This window comes from Panthera pardus, unplaced genomic scaffold, assembly GCF_024362965.1.
Source record: "Panthera pardus isolate Hobbes unplaced genomic scaffold, ASM2436296v1 HiC_scaffold_17, whole genome shotgun sequence".
NCBI lineage: Eukaryota > Metazoa > Chordata > Mammalia > Carnivora > Felidae > Panthera > Panthera pardus.
In genome coordinates this window covers 46,611,336-46,638,426 of record NW_026526732.1, presented here as the reverse complement: position 1 = coordinate 46,638,426, position 27,091 = coordinate 46,611,336, and the positions used below count along the sequence as shown (strand labels likewise).

The 27,091-nt window shown below is 38.6% G+C and overlaps 1 protein-coding gene across 6 annotated transcripts; it reads left to right on the top strand.

Moving 5' to 3' along the window:
• Nucleotides 1–469: 469 nt before the first annotated feature.
• On the top strand, nucleotides 470–27,091 carry RWDD1 (RWD domain containing 1). 6 transcript variants are annotated; one of them, XM_019438946.2, is made up of 9 exons: nucleotides 477–1,355; nucleotides 2,542–2,669; nucleotides 3,710–3,823; nucleotides 9,307–9,372; nucleotides 12,511–12,641; nucleotides 17,651–17,794; nucleotides 18,160–18,292; nucleotides 18,827–18,889; nucleotides 26,799–27,091. In XM_019438946.2, exons 6-9 carry the CDS (start codon nucleotides 17,669–17,671, stop codon nucleotides 26,918–26,920), a joined length of 444 nt encoding a protein of 147 aa, XP_019294491.1. In that variant the 5' UTR covers nucleotides 477–1,355; nucleotides 2,542–2,669; nucleotides 3,710–3,823; nucleotides 9,307–9,372; nucleotides 12,511–12,641; nucleotides 17,651–17,668; the 3' UTR covers nucleotides 26,921–27,091. The 6 variants fall into 6 exon arrangements, with proteins under 6 accessions (XP_019294488.1, XP_019294489.1, XP_019294490.1 ...); XM_019438943.2 differs by lacking the exon at nucleotides 12,511–12,641 and having other exon boundaries at nucleotides 470–1,355; XM_019438947.2 differs by lacking the exon at nucleotides 3,710–3,823.

The window sequence follows — 27,091 nt, the reverse complement described above, 5'->3', positions numbered from 1 at the left end:
GGCTTTATCATTGGGGAACTTATTTAAAAACTGTTTCCCCCACTACACAGGTGAAATCAGCTTTAATGAAAATGGAGGAAAATACAAGAGTATGAAAAATGTTTTTACCATGTTGGAGTATTATCTTACATCCCCCCGTTCCTTTTTGATTTAACATATTCATGTTCCTTTATTACAAACAGAAATATAAATAGTTCATTAATATTCTTCTCCAAAAAGTACCATGTTTATTAGCCATTTTCTTAGCTTCTACTATTATGGCACTCTGAAATTTTTCTTTAACTACTGTGATTAAACTTTAAGATGGCAGATGCATATATTTTAACTATGAATTCCTCAGTTTTATTCCCCTAAATCAAAGGTTCTGCACATTTTCCGGAGTATTGATACTTATTTTTACATTGCTTATCAAAACTGTTATATAATCTACACTCCCTTCATCAATTGGCAGAAATAAATCACAGACATTTCAAAACTGTGTCCAGCCGCGTTCATTCTACAAATTCAAAAGTGAAGCCCAGAGATTTGAATCTAGAACCCAGCTCTCTGGACTTCCAGTCAATTTCTCCCCCTGGATTCACTGCAACTGGCTATTCAGCAGCGAGGCCGACCCCTGCGGACTCTCTGCCCACTGCAGTCTACCCTCGTCTCGGGCTGTCGCCCAACTCCCGTGGGATGCCAAGGAACTGGGAGGTTCGAAGATGGCACAAATCACCAGGACCTCACTATTAGCTAACGTAGGGAGTACACCTGTCTGCCCCTCCGCGGCCACAGGGTCGCAAACCGGAAACCGGAAATGGCGAAGTTCGTGAACGCGCCCAGCCGGCAGCCACCTCCTCCCGCTTGCAGCGACTTCGTCCCGCCTCGACACGCGTGGCCAGCTTTCAGTCTAGACTCATCGAGCGAGGATGTCGCGCTGAGTGGCTTCTCAGGCTCAGGCCCTGAAAAGCCCAGGAACGGGCCCCTACGTGTCCGTAGCGAATGCCAGAGCGGGTGCCTTCACCATCCCAGCAAATCCCAAGCGGCCGTGGGACAGGCGGCTACTCATCGCTCCGCTGGCCAGGCCTAACGAGTCGAACGCGGAACTAGCGAGCAGGCGGAAGCCTCGTTCAGGGCTGTTGCTCAGCAGGCCGGGCCTGGCTTTGGGCCCCGGGCCTCCCAGCCTGGGACTCTGCGCCTGCGCCCGTGCGGCCGCGGCCTGCTCTCCCGGCGCGGCCGCGGTCCCTGCTGCAGCGCACCGCCTGGGTGGCTGGGCGGTCCATGGGCAGCAGCGAGGGCCACGATGACAGATTACGGCGAGGAGCAGCGCAACGAGCTGGAGGCTCTGGAGTCCATCTACCCCGACTCCTTTACAGGTGACTTCCGCGGCTGCGGGCCGGGAGCGGCCCGGGGGTGGAGTGGGATGGGCCGGAGCCCTCGGCCTCCCGGGCCAGGGATGGAGAAGGAGACAGCGAGGCCGCGTGGCCACTTCGCCCGCTACTCTTCATCTTCTTCTCCCGACGTGTTCAGGCACTTAGGGGTAACTGCACAGCTTTTCCCTTTCTCCGCTTACTCCCTGAAATCTGAAAGTCCAGAAGAGGCTGGCGAGGTCCCTGGAGAGTGTCAGGCCTGGAATTGAGTCGAGTGCACTTTGGTTTCTGTGTAACTTAAGCAACTCGAGATTTAGTGAGAAACACGAAAACAGATACTCCCAAGTGGGCGTAGTTTTTCCAGAGCCGCATTGGTGTCAGTTTTCACATTTTCACCTTTACTCGGGTAGAAGCTGTTTTTCATACGATGGTGTTTTAAAGTTTATGGGATTCAGAGTGCTGTTCTCAAAGTTACCCAGAATCAGTTCTGAGAGTAGTATTGTCCCTGGAGTTTCTCGTTTTCTTTATATTCTGGTATTCTGCAAATGCCCAGTGAATGATGTGGCACAAATTTTAGCTCCACTGCAGATTCACAGGTTTTTAGGAAGGAATATTAGACATCTAGCCTAGATGTCTCTTGCTACAAGCAAGGCATCTAGGAGGCGCAGGAAAAGTGGCTTGCTTTGCGTCTGGCTAGCAAGTTAGCGGCAGCGCTGGTACTAAGAGTTAGGTCTGAACCCCCTTTCCTGTTCCTTCACGTTGCAGACATGTGGAACTTGGGATCTAGCTCCAGCTGAGATAAGGGGGAGCAGAAGATTACTTGATAGGTTGGGCTAATGTGAAATACTGAGAGGCTCATTAGGTGCATTTTACAGGGAGAGAATTTTTCTGCATTAAGCCTTGCTTCAGATGATTTTGAAAGTGCAGCAAGACGACCATATCAATACGGCTTTTCTCCCTTTACACTTAGTGTTTGAGAAGTGATCAAGTAAAATTAACATGTGTGACCTAGGTTTGTGGGATTTACATTCCCTTCCTTTGACTGTTGTCCTTCACTGATGGTCAGAATTCAGAATGTAAGGGATGTTTAACTCCAATCCCTCTCCCTTTCTTGTTTAGCTTAGTTTTTTTTTTTTTTTAGCTCCACCTACTACTTGCAACGGTAGCAAATTTTGTTCTGCTTTGCCAACAGGCAGATGTCTCTCAACTACCCCTGTATAGCTCCAGTCCTGTTCATGTTCTCTCTCTCCAGCAGTACAGCTGTGCTGTGAGGATGTTAAGGGGATGAGTGAAGAGGGGTTTGAGAGTGTCATTAACTGGGTGAGTGTGTATGGAGTCTGGCTCCCTTCTCTATCCTTGCTTATATGTCAATGTCTAAATAAAATAGAATGTAGGGTCAGTTGTCAGATATATTCTTAATTGTGACATTTGGTCATTTCTAGTACATTTGGAAATGTGATAGGCACTGTGTAGGCAGAGTTAAGAAAGCATAAAGATGTGCTATTCTTCTATGGACATAAGGTATCCCTTATTAAATACCGTGCATAGAAGCATTTTAAAAAGTGATCCATTTTTAATCCTAAACCAATCTTACAGTTCTTTCAAATTGTACTAAGCTCTGATGTAGTTCAGTGTGTGACATTCTTGTCAGATGCAAAAGCGTTTGAGGAATCTGAGCCAGGGTAATGAAAGACAGTTTACAAATCTTTGATGCCTTTAAGTATTCTGCAGCATCAGCTGAGCCCATCTGTCTCTAATTCCTACCAGCATTCCTATAAACTTTGCAATAAGATGTTTTGATTTGTAGTTCTGCAGAAACTTTCCCTTATTCATGATTGTGTTGTTTATGAAACCTCTCAGGGAAAAGGCAGAGGAATTTGGAATACAGTGCTTTCATGTTTGATCTTTTGAAATCATGAGGATTTGCAAGGTTCACTGTTTTATAACCTTCTTTTGTGTTGATGATTTCATATTTTCCTACCAGGTCTAAGAAAGAGCTGGCTTGTGTCAGTTTGCCAAGGAACACTAATTGGCAGCTTTCTAATTTCATTTTGAATCACATTTAATGCTAGATTTGGTAAATGCTCAATGCTGTTGATTAAGGAAGTAGATATGCTTTTTTTTCCCCCACTAGATAGCTTAGTGCTTGACAGAGAAGCCCTTGTTAAGCATGTCATGACCTCCTTGTGGATGCTTAAGAGGCACAATCTCAGCCAGCCTACAATCCTAGCCACATAGACCTAGCCTGGCCCCAGAATTTATTTGCTTGAATATTTGCAAAGAACTTTTGGTCCAGTGTTGCATTTGTTGTGAATTATAACAAATCGTAATACAGTTTCTTCTTTTTGCCTGTTCTGTAGTTTGATTGCACATTGATCCAATCCTCCTAACAACTAGTCTTCCAAAATGTAAATGGACTCTTCTGATACCACATTCTCCTTCAGTAGTGCTTCACTTGACAAGGCCCTGCTAAGGTAGTAGAATTTGGTTATTTCCATTTCTGTATCAAAATCTGACTATGGGGAATTTTGTTGAAACACATTGGTTGGCTTCAGGCTAACCAAAAGTCAAGTTCCCTTGAATCTGTTTGGTCTTCAAAAAGGGGTACATAATTCTGTATTTGCTTATGTCAGTACCTCTAAGTAGTATCCATGAGCACATAACAGTTATAATTGCATCTTAGAGATTGGGCAGTCATCTCTAAAAGTCATCTTTTAAGAGTAGTTTTTCTAAGACAGATGCTCCCTAAGAACCAGAGGGACTTATTTTAATATGGGCTGTCTGGTTCTTTGTGAAAACCTTGATGTCATTTGTGTATCCCTTTAGTGTACCTTTCAGCTACCATCTCCATTATTTCTGTCCTTAATTCTTTCCAGTTTACCATCATCTGTCCCACTGTCACTTAACATTTGTACTGCTCCTCCACTGGTTCCTTCTATGTGCAACAATCTTACTCTTTTTCTCAAAAATATTTTGATCCACTTACAGTAGTGGAAGTTGGTATTCTAGTGAAGGCTAATTTATATCCCAACTTACAGGAATGCACTGAAGTGGAATTATTCCTTCATGAGATCCTAGGTGCTGATGAATCATTCATCTTTGCAATCCAATTAAGTAACTTTCCCATCCCTTCATTAGTCTCCAGACTTGGGAATATCCATCCATCCATCCTTCCTTCCTTCCTTCCTTTCTCCCTTTCTCCCTTTCTCCCTCCTTCCTTCCTTCCATCCTTTGGATTAGGTTCAGCTGTGACAGAAAACCTCAAATAACAGTGGTTTTAAAAAGGTGAAAGTTTTATTGCTCTTGCACATAAAAGATAGTTGTATAGCTCCAGTCCAGGAATTCCTCCGGTACCCAGGCTGCTTCTTAGTTCCCTGTAATTTCTAAGATGTAGTCTCTGCCTCATGGTGAAGATGCTCACATTCCTTTCCAGGCAGTAGGATAGATAAAGGAATGAAGGGGGGGAAAAAAAAAGACCGCAGTTTCTTAAGGAAATTTCTTGGAAGCTGTCAAAGAACTTATTTGCTTCCATCTCATTAGCTGGAACTTTAGTCAGATAGTCCCTTGGTGAGACCTAACTGGAAGGGAGGCTGGGAAATGTAGTCTTTATTCTGGGTGGTTAATATGCTCAGTTAAAAATGGTATAACTAGAAGATGAGGTGAGTAGATATTGGGGGATGTTAGTAGCGTTCTCCAATATGTTTTGTTGTTCCTGGATCACATTTTTTTTTTTTTTTTTTTTTTTTTCTGTAATGGCAGCTTCGTGTAGTGGATATTATTAGCTCTGTGTCTTTGGACAAATCAAATAACCTCTCCAAGCTTTGGTTTCTTATGTGTTTAATGAGGAGTAATGTATGTGCAAATATTCTATAACTGTTACAACAAATATAAGATGCTCTTTACTAGAAATTTACCATCTTAGTTGCTGATTTTTTTGATGACGTAGCTTCATAATTCCTTGTCTTTTTTTTTTTAATGTTTATTTATTTTTGAGAGAGAGAGAGAGAGAGAGAGACAGAGCATGAGTTGGGGGAGGAGCAGAGTGAGAGGGAGACACAGAATCGAAAGCAGGCTCCAGGCTCTTGAGCTGTCAGCACAGAGCCTGACGCAGGGCTCGAACTCACAAACCATGAGATCACGACCGCAGCCAAAGCCAGACACTCAACCGACTGAGCCACCCAGGCGCCCGAACAGTTTTGATTTCCATTTCCTTCAACTGCAGGGGAGCATGTAAATACCATCTTTAGACTGGCCTCAGAAATTCCTCTTTCTGTCCATAAACTTTGTACCCCTGCAGTTCTTCATTACAGTTCTTTTACTGAACATGCCTCTCATCATGATTTCTCATGGATTGAGAATTTTTCAGCTTCTTGTCTGTCTTGCCACCTTATTCTATATTTGTCCCAAGGTCAGGCAGTTCAGTGATGTTCTTGCTAGCATGCCCAAGTCCTCATTTACCAAATATTTATTGTATACATTGTTAGAATCTCAGTCTAATGGGAAAAGACATCAGATAAGTAATTTACAACATAGTGTGATGATTCTTTCCTGGAGGAATATATGGCATGCAGCCAGAGCATTAAGAAAAGGGGAGATTCTTGATTGTTTTGGAGAACTGATGGGTGATGAGGAGCTAACAAGTGAATGGAACTGGGGGACGGGGCACAGCATGTGCAGAAGCAGGACTCTGTGAAAGCAAATGCATTGAAAGCAAGAGTGGCTTTGTATTACTAGAACATAAATAAGAAGTGAGAGTCATGGAAAGTGAGAGCTGTCGGGTAAGCAGAGGCCAGATTACAGAGGGCCTTGTTAGGGATTTAGATCTGATCTTGTAGGGCCAGTGGGGTCCATCACTCATTTCCTCCTGACAGAGCTACACAGACACATAGGGTACACTTTGTAGACACTGCCATGCTAGGCCTGGATCTCAATAGTTGGAGTGGCTTCACAAATAAAATAGACTTACCTTGAGTTTGTCTTGACCTCTCATGGTTGCTGCTTTTCTTTTTCTTTCTAGCACTTATTCCTCTTGTGTTTCTCAAATTTAGGATTCCTTACAAAGCTGGTGTTGGCCCTGTTTCTCTATTTTCTCTCTGGTGATCTCATTTAGTCTAATGGCTTTAGCTATCACCTCTGTGTGTTTGACCCCAAATTAAATTCAAACTCAACTCTCTAGCTCCATTTGCCAATTTCTGATTGTATATTGCATACTCACTGTCTCCAGTTGAAAGTTCCCTGTGTCATTTAAATATATCACCTCTGATTTTTCTTTTGTATTTTTTGTTTTTATTAGTGGCACTACCATCCTCTGACTGCAAATTCGGAATGTCATTTATCACCATCTTAGAGTCCTCCCTGTTTCCTGCTATTCCCATGGCTGCTGACCTAGTTCTGAACCTCATTAACCTTGCTGGGATGATTTTAATAGCTCTCTACTTTCATCCTGCCTCTAGTCTTGTTTCTGTCCTTCCAATTTATGCTCTGTTGCTAGACTTATCTTCCTACATTTAGAAGTACAATTCTGACCATACTGCTGCTGCAAAAAAAATTGTTATTGTCCACAATGAAACTTTCAACTGTATTTTTTTAGTATATGTGCTGCCGAAGCGAGCACATCAACTGTATTTTTAACTAGTTTTCACCACGTATACGTTCACCAAATGGAATAATTTCTTGTTCCATATGTATTCCTTAAGCTTTCCCTCATTATGCCCTTGCTGCTGTGTTACTGTTGCCTACATTTTTCTCCATCTTTACTTACCAGTATGCCTTAATTCACAGCCTAGCTCAAATGACTTCTTTGGAATTTCTCAGCTGAAAAAAATATTTTCTTTTTACATGACACTCACTATTGTCTATTCAGTTCTTCCATTTGCTAGCTGAATAACCTTGGGCAGATTATTTAAAGGCTCTTTTATCTCAGTTTCCACATCTATACAATTGGGATGATGCTATATTTAATTGGCTGTAAGACATTTTTATGTTTTAACATCTCTGAAATACGAATTTTGTCTTATAATCAATTACATATTGTAGTTTAATTGGCAGATCTTTCTTTCTTAGTACATAAAGTAGGGTGCATCTCATACTTGGTAGCATCTTAAATTTGGTGAAATACGGTAACATTATAGAATCATGGTCTTGGTGTAAGAATTAAAGGATCTTTATGTAAATGCGTAGTATAACAGGCACAAAGTAATGCTTAATAAATGTTAGCTGTTGTTACTAGGAAACCCTTAAATTATAGCCTAATAGAGTCCTAAAAATGGTAATAAGTTGGGATATCATTGGGTTGAACCCTTATTTCTATAGTTGTTATGTTTACATTTTATGACATATAAATGCTAAAGTTGGTCATGGAAAGAAATAGGAATGAAATATATCTAATATGTTTTGCACACATTTGTCAAAAAAAAAGTAGGGTCAATCCTATTATTAAAGCTTTATTATAATTAACTTTCAGGGACTTTTTAGCATGGGCTGGACTATCTGAGGCCTATTAAAATAAATTTGAGTCCAGAAGGGCGCCTGGGTGGCTCAGTCGGTTGCGTGTCCGACTTTGGCTCTGGTCACGATCTCACAGATTGTGAGTTTGAGCCCTGCATCGGACTCTGTGCTGACAGCGCAGAGCCTGGAGCCTGCTTCGGATTCTGTGTCTCCCTCGCTCTCTGCCCCTAACCCACTCACATTCTGTCTCTGTCTCTCTCAAAAATAAGTAAACATTAAAAAAAAAAATTTGAGTCCAGAGAGGCTTATCTTCTTGACAAATGCTTTTATAGTAATCTTAGGTGTTCATCAGTGCTTCAAGTACAGTACTTTTAAACTTCAATTAAAATGAAGGCATATGTCTTGAAAGCTTTATTGATCATGAATAATTAGGAAGGCTTCAGAAGTTCTTGAGTAGGAAAAGCTGAGTAGTTTCCTTGGTGACTTCTTCAGAGATCTCCTTGGCCTTTCATTTCAGAAAGAGTTTGTTGAGCTGCTACGAGCCTTGACAGGGGCCAGTGCTTCTCAGGGCTGGAGTGAGGCAGAGGCTTTTCTCAGGGGCTCAGCAGCAATCACAGGTGGCCTGGATTTTTCTTGTTTACTCTTCTAATGTTTCTGAATATAAATTTAATTTGATTTTGCTTTTCAACTTTCATTCCATTGTTTTAGTGCTGTTGTTTAGCCGGAATTTATTGAATTTCTGGATCTGCCAGGCACTGATCTAGGAGCTCTCATAGTATAGTATTCTAGTGGGGGAAGAGACGTAAACAGATACTGTAGTATCAAGTAGGCATCAGGCTATAAAATGGTATATAACACTTCCTTATTTATATAAATGTTGATTTGCATGTCTTGACTTGCTTAACAAATTGTAAACAATTTCATGTTGGATTCATGGTTCATTTTGTAATTCGGTGAAAGATGGTAGAGACTCAATAATTGGTGAATCAATAAAGTTTGGTTCTAGGGATGATGGGGAAGAAAGAGGTAGAAAACACAAACTTTAACAAATTAATATTTACTGTTTGTCATGGAGATTCTGAATTATATCTTAGAGTATATAAATTTAAAAATTAGTGATAATACTGAATATCAGTGGGTAGTTTCTGATGAAAACATCAAACTTTTTTTGTCATTCCATTTTGGAAGTTTTTAGAATACAATTTTCTATGTATAGATGGAAATTTTGAAGTAAAAGGTAAACTACTTACTTTAATTGGTTTGATAAAACTCCAAGAGTGTATCTACTATAGGTATTTTTTTTTTTTCCAAATTAAAGGTAACCCTAGGTTTAAATAGAAAATTTATGAGTGTATTATCATTTGAATGTTCTGTTTAGTCTGTATTTGTGGAAGTGGAATTACAGACTGGGATGTTTCCAGAACCTGGTAGTGATATTTTGCTAATAAATAAAAACATTTGCCTTAGGAAGCATCTTAATAACTTAATCTCTGTGTATATTTTCTTACAGTATTATCAGAAAATCCACCCAGTTTCACCATTACTGTGACATCTGAGGCTGGAGAAAATGATGAAAGTAAGTCCAACCAAAAATACTTGTGGTTTTCCTAAGTCACTCTCAGGAATGTAGTCCTGGATTATATGTAGTCAGGATTATAGCCCTAAACAAGACTTCGAATGCGCACATATTTCAGTGATTATGTGGTATTCCATTGAGCGACTTATTTTTCTATGATTGTTTCTCCTCTTTGGGCATTTAGATTGCTTATTGGATATTTGCTGTTATAAAATAGACTGAATAAATATCTCTCTTCATGTTTTTCTCTCTCTTTTTAGGATGGGTGTTGTACTGATGTTTAAATGTGTATATACATTGTGCTCGCTTCGGCAGCACATATACTAAATGTGTATATACATAAAGCCAGATAAAAGCCAACTGTAGAACTAAGACAAAGCAGCTATAAAACCAATAAATTAAAATTAAATAGATTGATTTAAACGTGGCAGATGTTGGGGGAGCATCTGAAGTTCATTTCCACTTTTAGTGCAGTTCAGTTAATATTGGAATTTGGTAAAAACTTCATGTAAGTTGGTGTTAACCCCAAGGATTTTTTTTTTTAACATTAAGTTAGTCAATTAAAATTCTACCACTTCCATGAACAGTCAGTAATTTTAATGGTATCATTTGATACAACTACAATGATACCACTCAAATAGTGGTATCATTTGATAACTCTAAATCTGTCTTGTACAATTGAAAATGAGATTAGCACCGAGATATTACTAAAGTCTGAATTAAAAGAATATTGGATATAGTCATTTACTTATATATGTATTTATCTATATGGGTTTTATGTATAGAATCTCAAATACAACATGCGTATCCTTTTATATTTTGTTTGAAATGTAAATAAATACATAGAAGATACTTTAACCTATCTTTTTAAAAATGCTTCTAAGGTGGGGTGCCTGGGTGGCTGTCAGCTGGGTCTCCGACTCTTGATTTCGGCTCAGGTCATGATTTCGCGGATGTGGGATCAAGCCCCATGTCGGACTCTGCTCTGGGCATGGAGCCTGCTTGAGATTCTCTCTCTGTCTCTCTCTCTGTCTCTCTCTCTGCCTCTCCCCTACCTCCAAATAAATGAACATTAAAAAAATACTTCTATGATACTTTAAATATCCCCAAAAGGAACCAGTGATGTGATCTCTTTCTGATGGTGGGATTATTATTGATTTTATTTTTCCCTTAATGTATTTCTAAATTTTCTATAATGAATATCTGTTACATCATATAGTAAAATCAATGAATATTTTAAAAAGTTCTTATTCTAACAATAAAATTAGAAATATGGTAATTAAAAAAAGAGAAAATGCCAAAAGACACCGTATCCTTACTGACCTGATAACGGTGTTTCTTATATCCATTGACTCATAAAATTCTTTTTTGACATCATACACAAAAATTAAAAGAAAATCTCAAACCTGCATATTTTAAGGTTTTTCTTTTTCCCTTTCATGGAGAGGAATCTGGATTTGAGTTAAAATTATCAAAATTAGGTTTTAATAATCAAAATGTGAGTTATGGCGTATCTGGGTGGCTCAGATGGTTGGGTGTCCGACTTCAGCTCCGGTCATGATCTCACGGTTCATGAGTTTGAGCCCCACGTTGGGCTGTGTGCTGACAGCTCAGAGCCTGGAGCCTGCTTCAGATTCTGTGTCTCCCTCTGTCTCTGCCCCTCTGCCACTTGTGCTCTGCCTCTCTCTCTCTCAAAAATAAATAAACTTAAAAAAAAAATTAAAATGTAAGTTATAAGAAAGGCAAAGTATAGACAAAGGATCATTGTGATTAATAAGTTTTAACACAGAATGTTAAGCACTGCTGCTTAGTTGCAAATTGCCTGGTGGAATTGAGAATTCACCAGACTGGGCTGTAGAGAGATACGTTGCACTGATGTGCCTGTGAGAATCTCACTCCTATACAAGTGTCAGATGTATGCATGACACAGGTGAAAAGAAGTGACAATGTATAGATGAGTCAGGTTATAAGTGTCTCAGACAACCTCTCAAACCATCCAGTTCAAAACCATGTCATCTAGCAGCAACCACTTAACAATGCCCTGCTAGCATTGTGCAGATAGAAATAAAGACTCCAGGGCTAACACCAGATCTTCTGCCCTGGGAACTGGCTCTGGTAGGGCCTGACAATGAGCCCAAGTTAGTACTTCTTCTTTTTTTCTGTTTGTTTTCGTTTTGTTTTAGATTCAAGTTAGTTAACATACAGTGTAGTGTTGGTTTCAGGAGTAGAATTTAGTGATTCGTCACTTATATATAACACCCAGTGCTCATCCCAGCAGGTACCCTCCTTAATGCCTATCACCCATTTAGCCCATCCCCCCCACCCACCTCCTCTCTATCAACCCCCAGTTTGTTATCTATATTTAAGAGTCTCTGATGGTTTGTCTCCCTCTCTGTTTTTATCTTATTTTTCCTTCCCTTCCACTATGTTCATCTATTTTTCTTAAATTCTACATATGAGTGAAATCATATGAGATTTGTCTTTCTCTTATTTTGCTTAGCATAATATACTCTCGTTCCATCCACGTTGTTAGGTAGTACTTTTTCTGTGTGTTATATTCTGTGCCTTTTGTTTGTCTTAAGGAGGATTTATTTATTTATTTAATATTTATTTTTGAGAGAGGGAGAGAGAGACAGAGTGTGAGTTGGAGTTGGGTGCAGAGAGAAAGGGAAACAGAGAATCCAAAGCAGGCTTCAGGCTCTGAGCTGTCAGCACAAAGCCCAACGCGGCGCTTGAACTCACAAACCACAAGATCATGATCTGAGCCGAAGTTAGATGCTCAACCGACTGAACCACCCGGGAGCCCCAAGGAGGGTTTCAAAAAGAGAGGCTTTTATTCATTCTCTTTCTTAGACATGCAATATGGTAAAATACTCATAAGTAATAAATGTATTTCATGTGTTAGAGGTGATTTTTTTTTTTTATTCCCATGATTTATTTTCACTTACCTTTGTGGTATATGTTACTTATTCTAGATTATCTGTCTGATTTCATAGTAGCCTTGTTTTTCTTTGCAGGAAAATCTATTGTGCTACTTTTCATTGACACATTGTAAATTAATGATTGATTCAACAAAGATGGTGACTTCTCTGCACTTTACATTGTAAGAGATTCATTTTCAAACTCTTATGTCTTTAGCTGTCCAGACTACCCTCAAGTTTACATACAGTGAAAAATACCCAGATGAAGCCCCTCTTTATGAAATATTCTCCCAGGAAAATCTAGAAGATAATGATGTCTCAGACATTTTAAAACTATTAGCATTACAGGTAAGGAAATAAGTTTTGTAATAGCATTTTTTTTTAACTGGCATTAAAGAGTATACATTAATTTTAAGAGTTAGAAAATGCTATTAAATATGTATAACCAATACACTGAACAGGGAGAATTTGTGATGTATCTGTTTATATATATATATATATATATATATGAATATATATATATATGAATATATATATATTCACAAACATTTTTAGTTTTTGTGTCTCATTATACATTTAAAATTTGAGTAAGAAAAGTTGTGCCTATATCCTGGTTTGAAACCCAGTCAGCCTCATGACTTATAAAGTATATTTTTAAATGTTTCTTTATTTTTGAGGCAGAGAGCAAGTGAATGCATGTGGGGGGGAGGGGCAGGGAGAGAGGGGGACAGAGGATCTGAAAACTGGCTCTGCACTGACAGCAGTGAGCCTGATGTGGGCTCGAACTCACAAACCAAGAAACCATGACCTGAGCTGAAGTGGGACGTTTAACTGACTGAGCCACCCAGGTGTCACCTCATGACTTTTAGTTAATAAAATATCTAATAGGTACTTTAAGTTTAAATGCAGTTTTGATGTGGTTCTCAGAATTTCCAGTCCCATGTGTGGTTAAAAATTCTGACTTTAAAAAAAACTAAAATTCCCAACGCCTCTGACCTGTTGCAGGCTAGTTGCTTGTAATCTGGGATGAGGACTGGTGGTTGTTTTGTTTTGTTTTCTTCTTATCTTTCCTTCTCCCCAAGCTTACAAGCAGCAACAAGGATTTATGATCCCTCTGAGGTGGGGGGTGGGGGGCGCGGGTGTATGGAAGAAAAAATGGGTACTGGAAAGTTCTTGGCTAGTTCTATGGTGGGATAGGCTACCTGCAGTCTGGTTTTAACCAGTATTTAAAGCTCTCTCTTGCTTGGGTCAAGAGTTTTCATGGGTTCTTCAAAGTAGGAAGTAGGGAGGACAAGTAAAATCTTAACTCCACCATGTTATAAACAGAAGTCCTAGTACTGTTTGTTTCTTCTAACAAGAGTTGACAGAAGCCCTGTCTATACCTTAAATGTGACTGGTATATTTCAAGGACTGTTTGCCCTCTGAATGCTGATATTTGAAAAATATCTGGAGCTATTAGAGAATGAAGAGTAAAAGAAGATATATTAAACATGAATTTATGCTTATCCTGGGCTGTGTTCACTCTGCCACTCAGTATGAAATTATACTAATTTTAATATTTGGCTTAAAATGCTTCATTTTTTAAGACATTGCAGAGAACCTGGGATATATGCTTGCTTATATTCAGTCATATACTAATGTAAGTTATTTGATCTGAGTGATTGCTTTCTGTGTGTTTTATATTTTTATACTCCAGCTCCTTCCTTTCAGAAAAGTTTTGATCTCTTTCTCCTACTTAGCTGAGATCAGATGTATTGAGGGAATATTTGTACTTTTTCTCTCAAAATAGTATTGATTTTTAGTTATCAAAATAATAAATTCATATTATTAAAGCTCCAGAAAATACAGAAACTCATGAAGAAGAAAATTAAAAATACTCTTCATCTTCCCAGTGAGGTAGAACTACCTATTAACATTTTGGTGTGATACAGTTCCAGACTTTTTTTCTTATGCTTCTATTCATAATACCCCTCTTCTACCCCAATTTAAATCATTCTATACATAATGTCTCATAATATCCTTTTTTTCACATAACAATATATGTGGGTATCTTTCCATTTAAGTAAACATGTATATGAATCATTTTTGATAACCGCATAGAATTTCACTATATGTGTAATTACACACATCTTTTTTGAAACAACTTAATTACTTCTCATTTTTGCCTGATTTAATATTTAAGTCTTTGAACATTCTTTTTAAAAAATTTTTTGTTGTTGTTAATTTTTTTTTTAATGTTTATCTTTGAGAGAGAGAGAGAGGAGAGCACGAGTGAGGGAGGGGAAGATAGAAAGGGAAACATAGAATTCGAAGCAGGCTCCCAGACTCCGAGCTGTTAGTACAGTGCCTGACGCGGGGCTTGAACCCACGAGCTTTGAGATCATGACCTGAATTTAAGTCAGATGCTTAACTGACTGAGCCACCCAGGCACCCCTTAAATTTTTTTTTTTAACATTTATTCATTTTTTGAGAGATAGAGACAGAGTGTGAGTTGGGGAGGGACAGAGAGAGAGGGAGCCACAGAATCCAAAGTAGGCTCTAGGCTCTGAGCTGTCAGCACAGAGCCCGACATGGGGCTTGAACTCACAAACCGTGAGATCATGACTTGAGCCGAAGTCGGACTATTAACCGACTGAGCCACCCAGGTGCTTAAATCCTTAGAGCAGAGTCTCCATTGAGTCCTTAGTGCCTGGCACATAGTAGACACTTAGATATTTTTTGAATAGATGAAAAGAGTATATTATTGATGAGTATACTAGCTCAGTGTTTTCTATAAGTAAGATTACTGGATTAAAGGTTATGCCTACTTAATTTTATACACACTGCCAAATTAACCTTCAGAATGATTGTACCATGTTATGATCTCATTGTAGCCCTTGAGGTATCTGCCTCCATCTGCTAACATTAGATTATTTCATTTGGAAAGAAAAAATGATGACAAGATGGAAGATAGTGTAGAATCATAATTTGAAATTCTTTAGTTAGTAGTGATAGGGAAATCTGTTGTGTGACTTCTAGTTTTCTAGTTCCATGAATGATTCTTTTTTTTGCTTTTCTTTTTTTTTTTTAATGTTTATTTTTGAGAGAGAGAGCATGAATGGGAGAGGGGCGGGGGTGGGGGGGGAACAGAGGGTCCGAAGTAGGCTCTGTGCTGACAGCCGTGAACCCCATGCAAGACTTGAACTCACGAACTGTGGCATCATGACCTGAGCTAAAGTGGGACGCTCAACCAACTGAGCCACCCACATGCCCCTTTTTTTTGCTTTTCTATTGGAATACTTAGGTTGTTAAAAAAGAGATCCTACTGGGATTTGTTTTTGAAATGTATTAAGCATTAGATTAAGTGACTTAAGGCAAACACAGTCCTCCCTATAATAGATTTTATGTTCTGGTGAGGAATGTGGACTAGCACATTGGAAATTATTGTTCTGTGTGAAAAGTGCTGTGATGGGTGAAGTACAAGATTATAAGAGTGGACATAGGCTTGAGGCACTGGAGAAGCTTTCAAGAGGAAGAGTTTGCCAGGCAATAAAGAGTAGAGTTTTAAGGTAGAGGAGCAAGCTTGTTAAGTGTCATGTAAGTGAGAGAGAAGAGCTCATTATTTCCTTCCAGAACTTCAGTCATACTAAATTTCTTGAGCTTAGAAATTTGGGGTTATTGATACTATATGATGGAACTAAAGCGATTAATTCCCTAAGGGTCTTTTGAACTATTTTAAAAATATGGTCTTGCTGCCGGTGGGTTTGGGAAACTATTGAGGGGTTTTAACGAAGAGACTGACAAGATCAGTTTTGGGTGTGTACTGAGTGGCCAGAGAAGTTGATGTCAAGGGTGACAAGACCACAGGTTTTAAGAAAACCTGTTAGGATTTTCTTGTAATATTCCAAGTTGAAGTTGATGGTATCCTGGGTTAGGGTAATAACCGTGCTGATCGAGAACAGTAGGCAGACTTAAATGATATTTAAGAATAGATTAGAGGTGGTGATAGAATTTATGATGTGACGTGAGTGTTCATGCCGGGTGGATGGTTGGTTCTCTGAGTTAGAGAACCCAAATAGGTTTTTTGGAGAAGATGATGGTTTCAGTGTTGACATGCCTTTGGGACGTCATATTGCTGTCCACTGGGTAGTTTTAATATGGATTTGGTCTTTGGGAGAGAGGTTTGTTTAGTGTCAAGTTTAGAATAGTTAGCATGGACAGACACACCATAAGAAAAGCTCCAGGGAAGAGAAGCTGGCTTGAAGCCTTGTATTCACAGAGGGCCCAGGAGATGAAATACCTACTCAGATGCTGCTGAGTCCAGCCTGTCAAAGGAATGTTTGGAAATCTCTTCTGCTTCTAGGATTAAGGTTCTGGCTTGTATATTTTGGAATTTTTTTTTTTTTTTTTGCATGTGTGTTTTGTTTCTGAGGATAAGCAAGGTATCTTGTTTTATTTTATTCTGCTTTGAAATGACCACCTTCCGGATAGCTTTTGAATTGCAGTTGACCCTTGAACAACACAGAGGGTTAGGGTCACTGACCTTCCACACAGTCGAAAATCTGCGTGTAACTTAGGACTCCCCCAAAACTATTAACAGACAGGAAGCTTTAACTATAACATAAATAGTCAATTAATGCATATTTTGTATGACATATGTACTACATGCATACTATATTCTTACAATAAGCTATAGAAAATTTTATTAAGAAAGTTATAAGGAAGACAAAATACATTTACAGTACTATACTGTATTTACTGAAAACAAAAATTGCAGGTAAGTGGACCCATGCGATTCAAACCTGTATTGTTTTAAGGGCAACTATAGACTCCTTTCATGAGTTGGAGAGCTTTTATATTTGATTTTAAGCCATGTCAAACTGAAGAAAAAAAAGGTAGGTAAAGATAAATCACAAAAGTACCTACATTCTTTATTTATATTAGAAAATCACTTTGGCCTCAAAGTTCAGTTTATTCCCATAGCTCTTAAAGTACCTCAAAAGATCTAAAATCATGAAAATATGCTAGAAAACTCATATTACTAGCTGCTGTAGGAAAATGTTTTCTGAATTCCACCTACATTTATGATTATTTAACAGAATTTAGTAAAATGTCTGTTTTAGGTTAGTTGTAGCAAATTACGTATCTTTTAAAATTCAATATATAATTATTCATCTACATGTATATCTGTGCTCACTTCTTAAATGATCATTTATCCAAGTGTCTGGACTTATGGTGCAACTGAATTAGTAATCATATTATAAATGTATGGGATTTAGTGATAACAATGAAATATTTTTCATTGTTTAATTTTTTTAATTTTTCTGAAAAGCATGTTTCTCACTACAACCTTTGTTTTGTTTCTTTTGGTTACATAGGCAGAAGAAAATCTTGGTATGGTGATGATCTTTACTTTAGTGACAGCTGTGCAAGAAAAATTAAATGAAATAGTAGATCAGATTAAAACTAGAAGAGAAGAAGAAAAGAAACAAAAAGAAAAAGAAGCGGAGGAAGCTGAAAAGGTATATTATAAAGCTGGGTTTTCTTTCATTATTCTTTTAATCTGTTTTTTTTGTTTTGTTTTGTTTTGTTTTGTTTTGGTTAGTTGGTGGGTTTGGGTTTGTTTTTGTTTTTGGAAATTTCAGTACATGTTTTGGCAATCACAAAATAAAAGTAAATTTTATTTAGGCTTTACTAAGTAAAATGTTAGAAGTCCCTCACTGCATTGGTTACATAGCATGAGTAATTAATTAATAATCAGTTATTAAAGGTTAGTAGAGCTCATGCAGGTAAAATTGAGAACTATACGTTATTTTTTTATAAGTTAACAATTCTGTTATAAATTATAAATGTCTCATCTGGCCGCATGTCTTTTTTATTTTCTAAGCAATTATTTCATGGCACTCCTGTTACAATTGAGAATTTCTTAAGTTGGAAGGCCAAGTTTGATGCAGAACTCTTGGAAATTAAAAAGAAACGAATGAAAGAAGAAGAGCAAGCAGGAAAAAATAAATTAAGTGGTATGAGACTCCCTCCCCAAGACTTTCCCTTCAGTTATCTAATTCTTACACAGCAAGATGATCACATAGACAAATTTCTTTAAGAAAAGAATGTACTTAGGGATCTAGGACAAAAAGAAAGCATTCTGTCTGCATGATGATATTTCTTTGTTTATAATTACAATTAATTTTTGTGGCTTATCTTTGATCTAAATATTACAATGGATAGATCATGAGATACAGCTGCTATATGACCTTCAGAATCTGACAGGCATTAGGAGTGGTAGAGTCCAATGCATTTGTTTTTCTGAGACTCTAAAGCAGACTGGGTTTTCACTTCTTCCATTTTAATGCAAATACATATCACATGCTTCTTAGCTACTTACTGAGTTGATACATTTATTAGAAGTTACAAAAATAAGTTTTCAGACTTGTTTTCTTGGATTATTATACTTTTTAAAGGGTTTGGGAAGATGGAGGAAAATTTGGAAACATGGGAAACTATGGAACATAGAGGAAAGGTATGTTTAAATTAAACATACTTATTTCTTTTAGGGAAACAGCTATTTGAAACAGACCATAATCTTGACACATCTGATATCCAGTTTTTGGAGGATGGTAAGATAATACTAAAATTCCATGTGTGTGTAATCCACTATTTTTAATATTAAACCATGAAAATCAAAGTTCTAACTTAGTGTAAAATTTTTCTCCAAAGACTATAGTCAAATACATTTTGAAGAATAAATTGTAATGTTTTATCAATTTATACCTTAACCTATAGCAATGTATTTTTTAAAGTTTTCTGGTAAGTTAAACAACATCAAAGATAGCCGTAAATAGCTATGGTTACATTCACCTCTAATAACTAGTAAACCAGGCCTCTGTAACACCCAATTTACTCAAATTTCTAGTATCAGAAATCTGTGGAAACTGTATTTCATGGTCATGGGACTTTATAAAAACCTCAAATCTGAAACTCCTCATGCCTTCTAACCAAAAATCTTAAATTTCATACAATTCTTACTATCCGGAACATTTAGTTCCTTGTGCTTTCCTTCTTCTTTTTATCTTAGACTTTACTCCTTTTCATTTTTCTGTCCATCCGTTATTCATCCATACACAGATATTTATTGTACCCCTAGTATAAGCTAAGCATTGTCCTGGCTGTTGAGGATATAGCAATATCGACAAATTTCCCTGCCCTCCTAGAGCTTATGGCCTTTGTGTGTTTCTTAAACTGGGCTCAATACACAGTCGCACTTCTGATAGCATCCTAGAGTTCTTCACTTCATTAGCCTTCTTCATGCCTGTCTTGCCAGTTGGGTACTACAGCTTCTGGTCTTTCAACCTTGTTCCTGGACTAGCTCCTGGAAAAGGTTAAGAAGCAATGTTGAGGTACCCCTGGGGTGGCTCAGTCAGGTAAGCATCTGACTTCAGGTCAGATCATGATCTCAGGTCATGATCTCATGGTTTGTGAGTTCAAGCCTCACAGTGGACTCCATGCTGACAGTCTGGAGCCTGCTTGGGATTCTATCTCTGTTCCTCCCCTGTTCGTACTTTCTCTCTCTCTCTCAAAAAATAAATAAACTTCTAAAAAAATTTTTTAAAAATTTTGTTGTGGCCTCCCTGCTAAATCATGTTTCTTTTTATTTTATTTATTTTTAATTTAAATCCAAGTTCGTTAACATACAGTATCATAATAATTTCAGTAGAATTTAGTGATTCATCACTTGCATATAACACTCAGTGCTCATCCCAACAAGTGTCCTCCTTATTGTCCCTCACCCCTTTAGCCCTTCCCCCCACTCAACACCCCTTCAGAAACCCTCAGTTCTCTGTATTTAAGAGTCTCTTATGGTTTGTCTCACTCTCTGTTTTTATATTATTTTTGCTTCCCTATGTTCATCTGTTTTGTATCTTAAATTCTACATATGAGTGAAATCATACAATATTTGTCTTTCTCTGACTGACTTATTTTGCTTAGCATAATACAGTCTAGTTCCATCTACATTGTTGCACATGGCAAGATTTCATTCTTTTTGATCACCAAGTAATATTCCAGTGTGTGTGTGTGGTGTGTGTGTGTGTGTGTGTGTGTGTGTGTGTGTGTGCGTGTGCGCGCACGCACACATGTGTACACCACATCTTCTTTATCCATTCATCAGTTGATGGACAGTTGGGTTCTTCCCATACTTGGGCTCTTGTTGATTATACTACTGTAAACATGTGCCTTTTCGAAACACCACTCCTGTATCCTTTGGATAAATACCTAGTAGTACAATTGCTGGGTCATAGGGTAGTTCTATTTTTAATTTTTTGAGGAACCTCCATACTGTTTTTCAGAGTGGCTGCACCAGTTTGCATTCCCACCAGCAGTGCAAAAGAGTTCCACTTCCTCGGCATCCTTGCCAAGATCTGTTGCCTGAGTTGTTAATTTTAGCCATTCTGACAGCTGTGAGGTGATATCTTGTTGTGGTTTTGATTTGTATTTTCCTGATGATGAGTGATGTTGAGCATCTTTTCATGTGTCTGTTAGCCATCTGGATGTCTTCTTTGGAAAAAGTGTCTGTTCATGTCTTTTGCCTGTTTCTTCACTGGATTATTTGTTTTTTGGGTGTTGAGTTTGATCAGTTCTTTATAGATTTTGGATACTAACCCTTTACCTGCTTTGTCATTTGCAAATATCTTCTCCCATTCCATCAGTTGCCTTTTAGTTTTGCTGATGGTTTCCTTTACTGTGCAGAAGCTTTTTATCTTGATGAGGTCCCAATAGTTCATTTTTGCTTTTGTTTCCCTTCCCTCTGGAGACGTGTAAGTTGCTGTGGCCAAGGTCAAAGAGGTAGTTGCCTGCTTTCTTCTTTAGATTTTGATGGCTTCCTGTCTTACGTTTAGATCTTTCATCCATTTTGAGTTTATTTTTGTGTATAGTGTAAGAAAGTGGTCCTGGTTCATTCTTCTGCATGTCGCTGTCCAGTTTTCCCAACACCATTTGCTGAAGAGACTGTCTTTTTTTCCATTGGGTATTCTTACCTGCTTTGTCAGAGATTAGTTGGCCATTTGTTTGTGGGTCCATTTCTGGGTTCTCTATTCTGTTCCATTGATCCATGTGTCTATTTTTGTGTTAGTACCATACTGTCTTGGTGATTACAGTTTTGTAATACATCTTGAAGTCTGGAATTGTGATGCTTCCAACTTTGGTTTTCTTTTTCAGCATTACTTTGGGGTCTTTTTCTGGTTCCATACAAATTTAAGGATTGTTTGTTCTAGCTCTGTGAAGAATGCTGGTGTTATTTTGATAGGATTGTATTGAGTATGTAGATTATTTGGGTAGTATCAACATTTTAACAATATTCTTCCAATCCATGAGCATGGAATGTTTTTTCCATCTCTTTGTGTCTTTAATTTCTTTCATAAGCTTTCTATAGTTTTCAATGTATAGATTTTTCATCTCTTTGGTTAGGTTTATTCCTAGGTATTTGATGCTTTTTGGTGCAATTGTAAATGAGATTGATTCCTTGATTTCTCTTTCTGCTGCTTCATTATTGGTGTATAGAAATGCAACCAATTTCTGTACATTGATTTTATATCCTGTGACTTGGCTGAATTCATGTGTCAGTTCTAGCATTTTTTTTTTTTGTGAAGTCTTGGGTTTTCCACGTAGAGTATCATGTTGTCTATAAAGAGTGAAAGTTTGACTTCCTCCTTGCCAATCTGGATGCCTTTTATTTCTTTGTGTTGACCGATTGCTGAGGCTAGGACTTCCAACACTATGTTGAATAACAGTGGTGAGAGTGGACATCCTTGTCGTGTTCCTGACCTTAGCGTGAAAGCTCATGGTTTTTCCCTATTGAGGATGATATTAGCGGTGGGTCTTTTCTATATGGCTTTTGTGATCTTAAGGTATGATCCTTCTATCCCTATTTTATTGAGGGTTTTTATCAAGAAAGGATGCTGTATTTTGTTGAATGCTTTTTCAGCATCTCTTGAGAGGATCATGTGGTTTTTATACTTTCTTTTATTAATGTGATGTATCATATTGATTGATTTATAGATATTGATATGTCTGCATCCCAGGAATAAATCTCACGTGATCGTGGTGAATAATTCTTTTAATGTATTATTGGGTCCAGTTGGCTAGTATATTGTTGAGAATTTTTGCATCCGTGTTCATCAGGGAAATTGGTCTGTGGTTCTCTTTTGTAGTGGGGTCTTTGGTTTTGGAATCAAGGTAATGGTGGACTTGTGGAGTGAGTTTGGAAGTTTTCCTTCCATTTCTATGTTTTGGGACAGCTTCAAAAGAATAGGTCTTAACTCTTCTTTAAATGTTTGGTAAAATTCCCTAGAAAGCCATCTGGCCCTGGACTCTTGTTTGTTGGGAGATTTTTGATTACTAATTCTATTTCATTACTGGTTATGGGTCTGTTCAAATTTTCTATTTCTTCCTGTTTCAGTTTTGGTAGTTTATATGTTTCTAGGAAATTGTCCATTTCTTCCAGATTGCCCAATTTGTTAGCATATAAATTGCTCATGATAGTCTCTTGTCTATATTTATGCAGTGTTGGTTGTAATCGCTTCTCTTTCATTCTTCATTTTATTTATTTGGGTCCTTTCCTTTTTCTTTTGATCACTCTGGCTACGGGCATATTAATTTTGTTAATTCTTTCAAAGAACCAGCTCCAGGTTTCATTGATCCGTTGTACTGTTTTTTTGATTTTGATATCATTGATTTCTGCTCTAACATATATGTGTTAAGTCCCTGGCTGCTATTTCTTCCTGTTCTTTCTTTTGGGGTGAATTCCTTTGTTTTTTCATTTTGGAGGAAGAAGAAAAATTAATAAAATAAAAAAATTAAAACAAGAAAAAACAAAGGAAGTTAGATCCTAGGTGTGTTTTGGTCTGCTTGTTGAAAGAGGCTTGATAGATTAGGGACAAAAGGGAAAGAAAAAAAAAGTAAGAAATTTAAAAATGAAAAATAATTTGTGTAATAAAATAGAATAAAATAAGATAAAATGAAACATAATAAAAAATTTAAAAAAATAAAAACAAAGTAAAATAAATTTTTCTCTTTCCGCATCTAAGAGAGAGAAAGAAAAGTAAGAAAAAAGAGAACTATTTAAGTAAAAACAGAAACAAAGAAAACGAACAAATAAATTATAACCATCCAACAATGAAACGCTAATGAAACTCTAAGCAGCCAACAATGAAACTTGTGCTTTTCTAGGGGATGTGCTTGGAGGGCATTTGGCGGGGCTTGATGTAATGGCTCCGTTCTCCGCTAGGTGGTGCTGCTTAGGTTACTGGGGTGGATCTGCGTGGGTGCTCCTGGGAAGTGGAATTGGCTTCAGCCAGCTCACTAGTCTCTGGCGCGGGAACTTTGCATTCTCACCGACCTGCCATCAAAAACTCCTCCTGTATCTCAGGCCTCCGTCCACTTCCTGCCTCTACCCTGGCTGTTTGCCTGCCAGGTGGCAGGCACTTCCCTCCAGAGTTTTACCTCAGATTAGACTGTGTTTCAAAACCGCACGCTTGAGAGACTCCTGTGGCTTGGACCTGCACTAACTCTGGAGGAGGGTCTCACTGAGCAATGGCTGGGTGCCTGCTTACCCCCAGAAGATGTTCATGTGATTGCACGGCTGCAGAGGTTCAGAGATTAAGGCAAATGCAACACGCAGCTAGGGCCAGTTTTCACTGCAGTCTGGTGTCTTTGTCCCAGTATCAGTGACTGTGACTGCTCTCCAGGGTCTGCTGGGATCTTTTGCTTATGGGGAGGCGATATGGCTGCTACCAAATGTTCTCCAAGCAGGAGAAACACTTCTCCCTGTGTGGGACACAGGCCCCTCAGACTGTGCTGCCTGCTCCTGGGGATTTGCCCTGCTTCCTCACCAGAACAATGCCAGGCATGGAGCTCTGGAACTTGAGATTCTGCGCTGCACTGTTAACAGAATCCTGGTGGTATTGACACCCTCTCTTTTCTCCCCATCAAGGGTTTAGGTGAACAGATTTCTTATTCAGTCCCCTGCGAGTATTTTCACTCTTTTTCTCTCTAGCTACTTTCGGGGGAGTGCTTTTCTTGCACAATCCTGATGTGCTGCACTCACCCCCTTTCTCTTTCTCTTCTCTCTCTGCGAAAATAGCTCCCTACCTTGCGTGGCTTTTCTCTCCCCCTGTTCACCTCTCCTGTACCACATACCTGCCGATTTCTGTGGGTTACTTTCTGCAGATTGTTGCATTAATCCTCAGATAAATTTCCTAGGTGTTCAAAATGATTTGGTGCTGATCTAGCTGTGTTTCAAGGACTGAGACAAGCTCAGGGTCTTCATGCTGCTCTGCTGTCTTAACCCTTCCACCCTAAATCATAGTTTTTAACCTGAGCTGGACCCTTAGGACACTCAGCATTTTGTTTTGTGTATTTATTGCATTCTGGTTCCAAGATGTTTGTTAGTCTCAAACCAACAACTCCCCCCCACCCCCCAAACAAACAAACAGACCCAGCAAGGATATCCTCATCTATCCCCCTCGCATGTTACTAGCTTGTTTTTCTCCTCTGTTATTGAGAAATTCTGGAACCAAAAAGCTGTGTGTGTCTCAGTCTCTCTTACACTCTAGAAGTTTTACTGTCTTCACTCATTCTTGACTCCTTACTGTGTCTAACAGATCAAGTATCTCTTCATATCCAATCACTCACCAAAAGCTGTTTCCTCCTGATGTGGAGGTTTTATCATTTTTTACCTGGGTGTGTGTTGTGGTTTCTTACATGGTCTCCCTGCTTCAGTGTCTTTCTCTTTTACTGCCTTTAGTCACCGCCCCTGAGCTGACGTTCCTAAAACTGATGTGTAATCATGATACTTCTCTCCTTAAAATCCTTTGAGGATTCTCTGTTGCTTAGAGGAAAAGGTTGACCTATACAATCCTTCTGTTTGGCCTTCATTTATGATATCTCTAGATATTTTTCCTCAAGAATCTTTTGTTCCGGTTAGAAGTATTCAAAGTCTTATTTTTCTTTCTGCCTTTGCATATACTTCTACCTATAGTTGCTTTATCTGGCCCCTTTTCTTCTTAGTGAGTTCAAATTTATTTTAAAGATATTTCAGATGTCATCTCTTCTGGGAAGCCTTCCCTGCCTCTCCCCGAGAGAGTGAGTTATTCTTTGGCCTGTACTTAACAAAAGTAGATTTTCTTAAAAAAAAAAAATTTTTTTAACATTTATTCATTTTTGAGAGACAGAGAGCATGAGTGGGGGAAGGGCAGAGAGAGAGAGAGAGAGAGGGAGGGAGGGAGGGAGACACAGAATCCGAAGCAGGCTCCAGGCTCTGAGCTGTCAGCACAGAGCCCAGCATGGGGCTGAAACCCACGGACCGTGAGATCATGACCTGAGCTGAAGTTGGACGCTTAACAGAATGAGCCACCCAGGCACCCCTACAAAAGTGTATTTTATTACTCAGTTGCTCATAGGCATGAAGCAAGACTCAATGTCAGTGGACTAGAGTCTCATAGGAAAGGAAGATGAAGAATTTTTGGTGATTTAAGTACTGTAATATCTGACCTTTATGTACTTCAAACTGAAAAGTAAAGATGTTTAATGCAAGGCCTATGTATTGCTTCCTGTAGGACTCAGACATTTGGAATTTGAGAAAGGCATACTATTAGTTATAATGGGAACTGAGTGAGAGTGAAGATCAAGTTATACCTATCAATTAAATAGCAAGTAGAGTTGAGTTTGGTGATGTATGTATCTGCCACTGTTGGAAGAGATAAATTGGTACAGGCACCATTGTCAGTAATAATCAACTTTGTAAATCCAGGACATATCATCATCTCCAACTTATAAAATGCCACATCATAAATAACTCATTCTAGGAAGGCTTTTTTTATAATGGGGTTTTTTAGAATTTGAACTGGAAGCAGGAAGTTGTTTTTAAAATGTGTCTCTTCTGAGGTGCCTGAGTAGCTCAGTCAGTTATGTCCGCCTCTTGATTTTGGCTCAGGTCATGATCTCATGGATTGTGAGATTGAGCCCCGCATCGGGCTCTGCGCTGACCATGCGGAGCCAGCTTAGGGTTCTTTCTCTCCCTCTCTCTCTGCCCCTCCTCCGCTCATGCGCATGCTTTTGCTGTGTCTCTCTAAATAAATAAACATTTAAAAAAAGGGGGTGCCTGAGTGGCTCAGTCTGTTAAGCGTTCGGCTTCGGCTCAGGTCATGATCTCGTTCGTGGTCCATGAGTTAGATCCCCGCATCAGGCTCTGTGTTGACAGCTCAGAGGCTGGAGCCTACTTTGGATTCTGTTTCACTCTCTGCCCCTCCCCCGCTCACACTCTGTTTCTCTCAAAAATAAATAAACATTAAAAAAAAATTAAAACTGTGTCTCTGCTGCTTAGATCATTGTAACTATGATTTGCAGTAGTAGTTTCAGATTTCATCACTGGCATCTCGCTGGCACATTTAGAAGTTTGTTTGCTATTGCCAGTGCGTTACATCTTTTACTCCTGAGCATAGGACTGAAGGTGAAATGTTTTGTCTTTTACAGCTGGAAACAATGTGGAGGTAGATGAATCTTTGTTCCAGGAAATGGATGACTTGGAGCTAGAGGATGATGAGGATGATCCGGACTACAATCCTGCTGACCCAGAGAGCGATTTGACTGACTAATGGACTATCCGCATCCGCAGAGAGGCGTGACTGCCACAGCATCTGTGGCTGTGCTGAGGTGTTGATTTTTCTTTCTTTTTTTCTAAGAAAAAATAATTCTCAGGAGAATATTCTTCTGATAGCTTTCATCATTGAACTTAATAAACTGACCTTAAAATTTCAAATATAAAA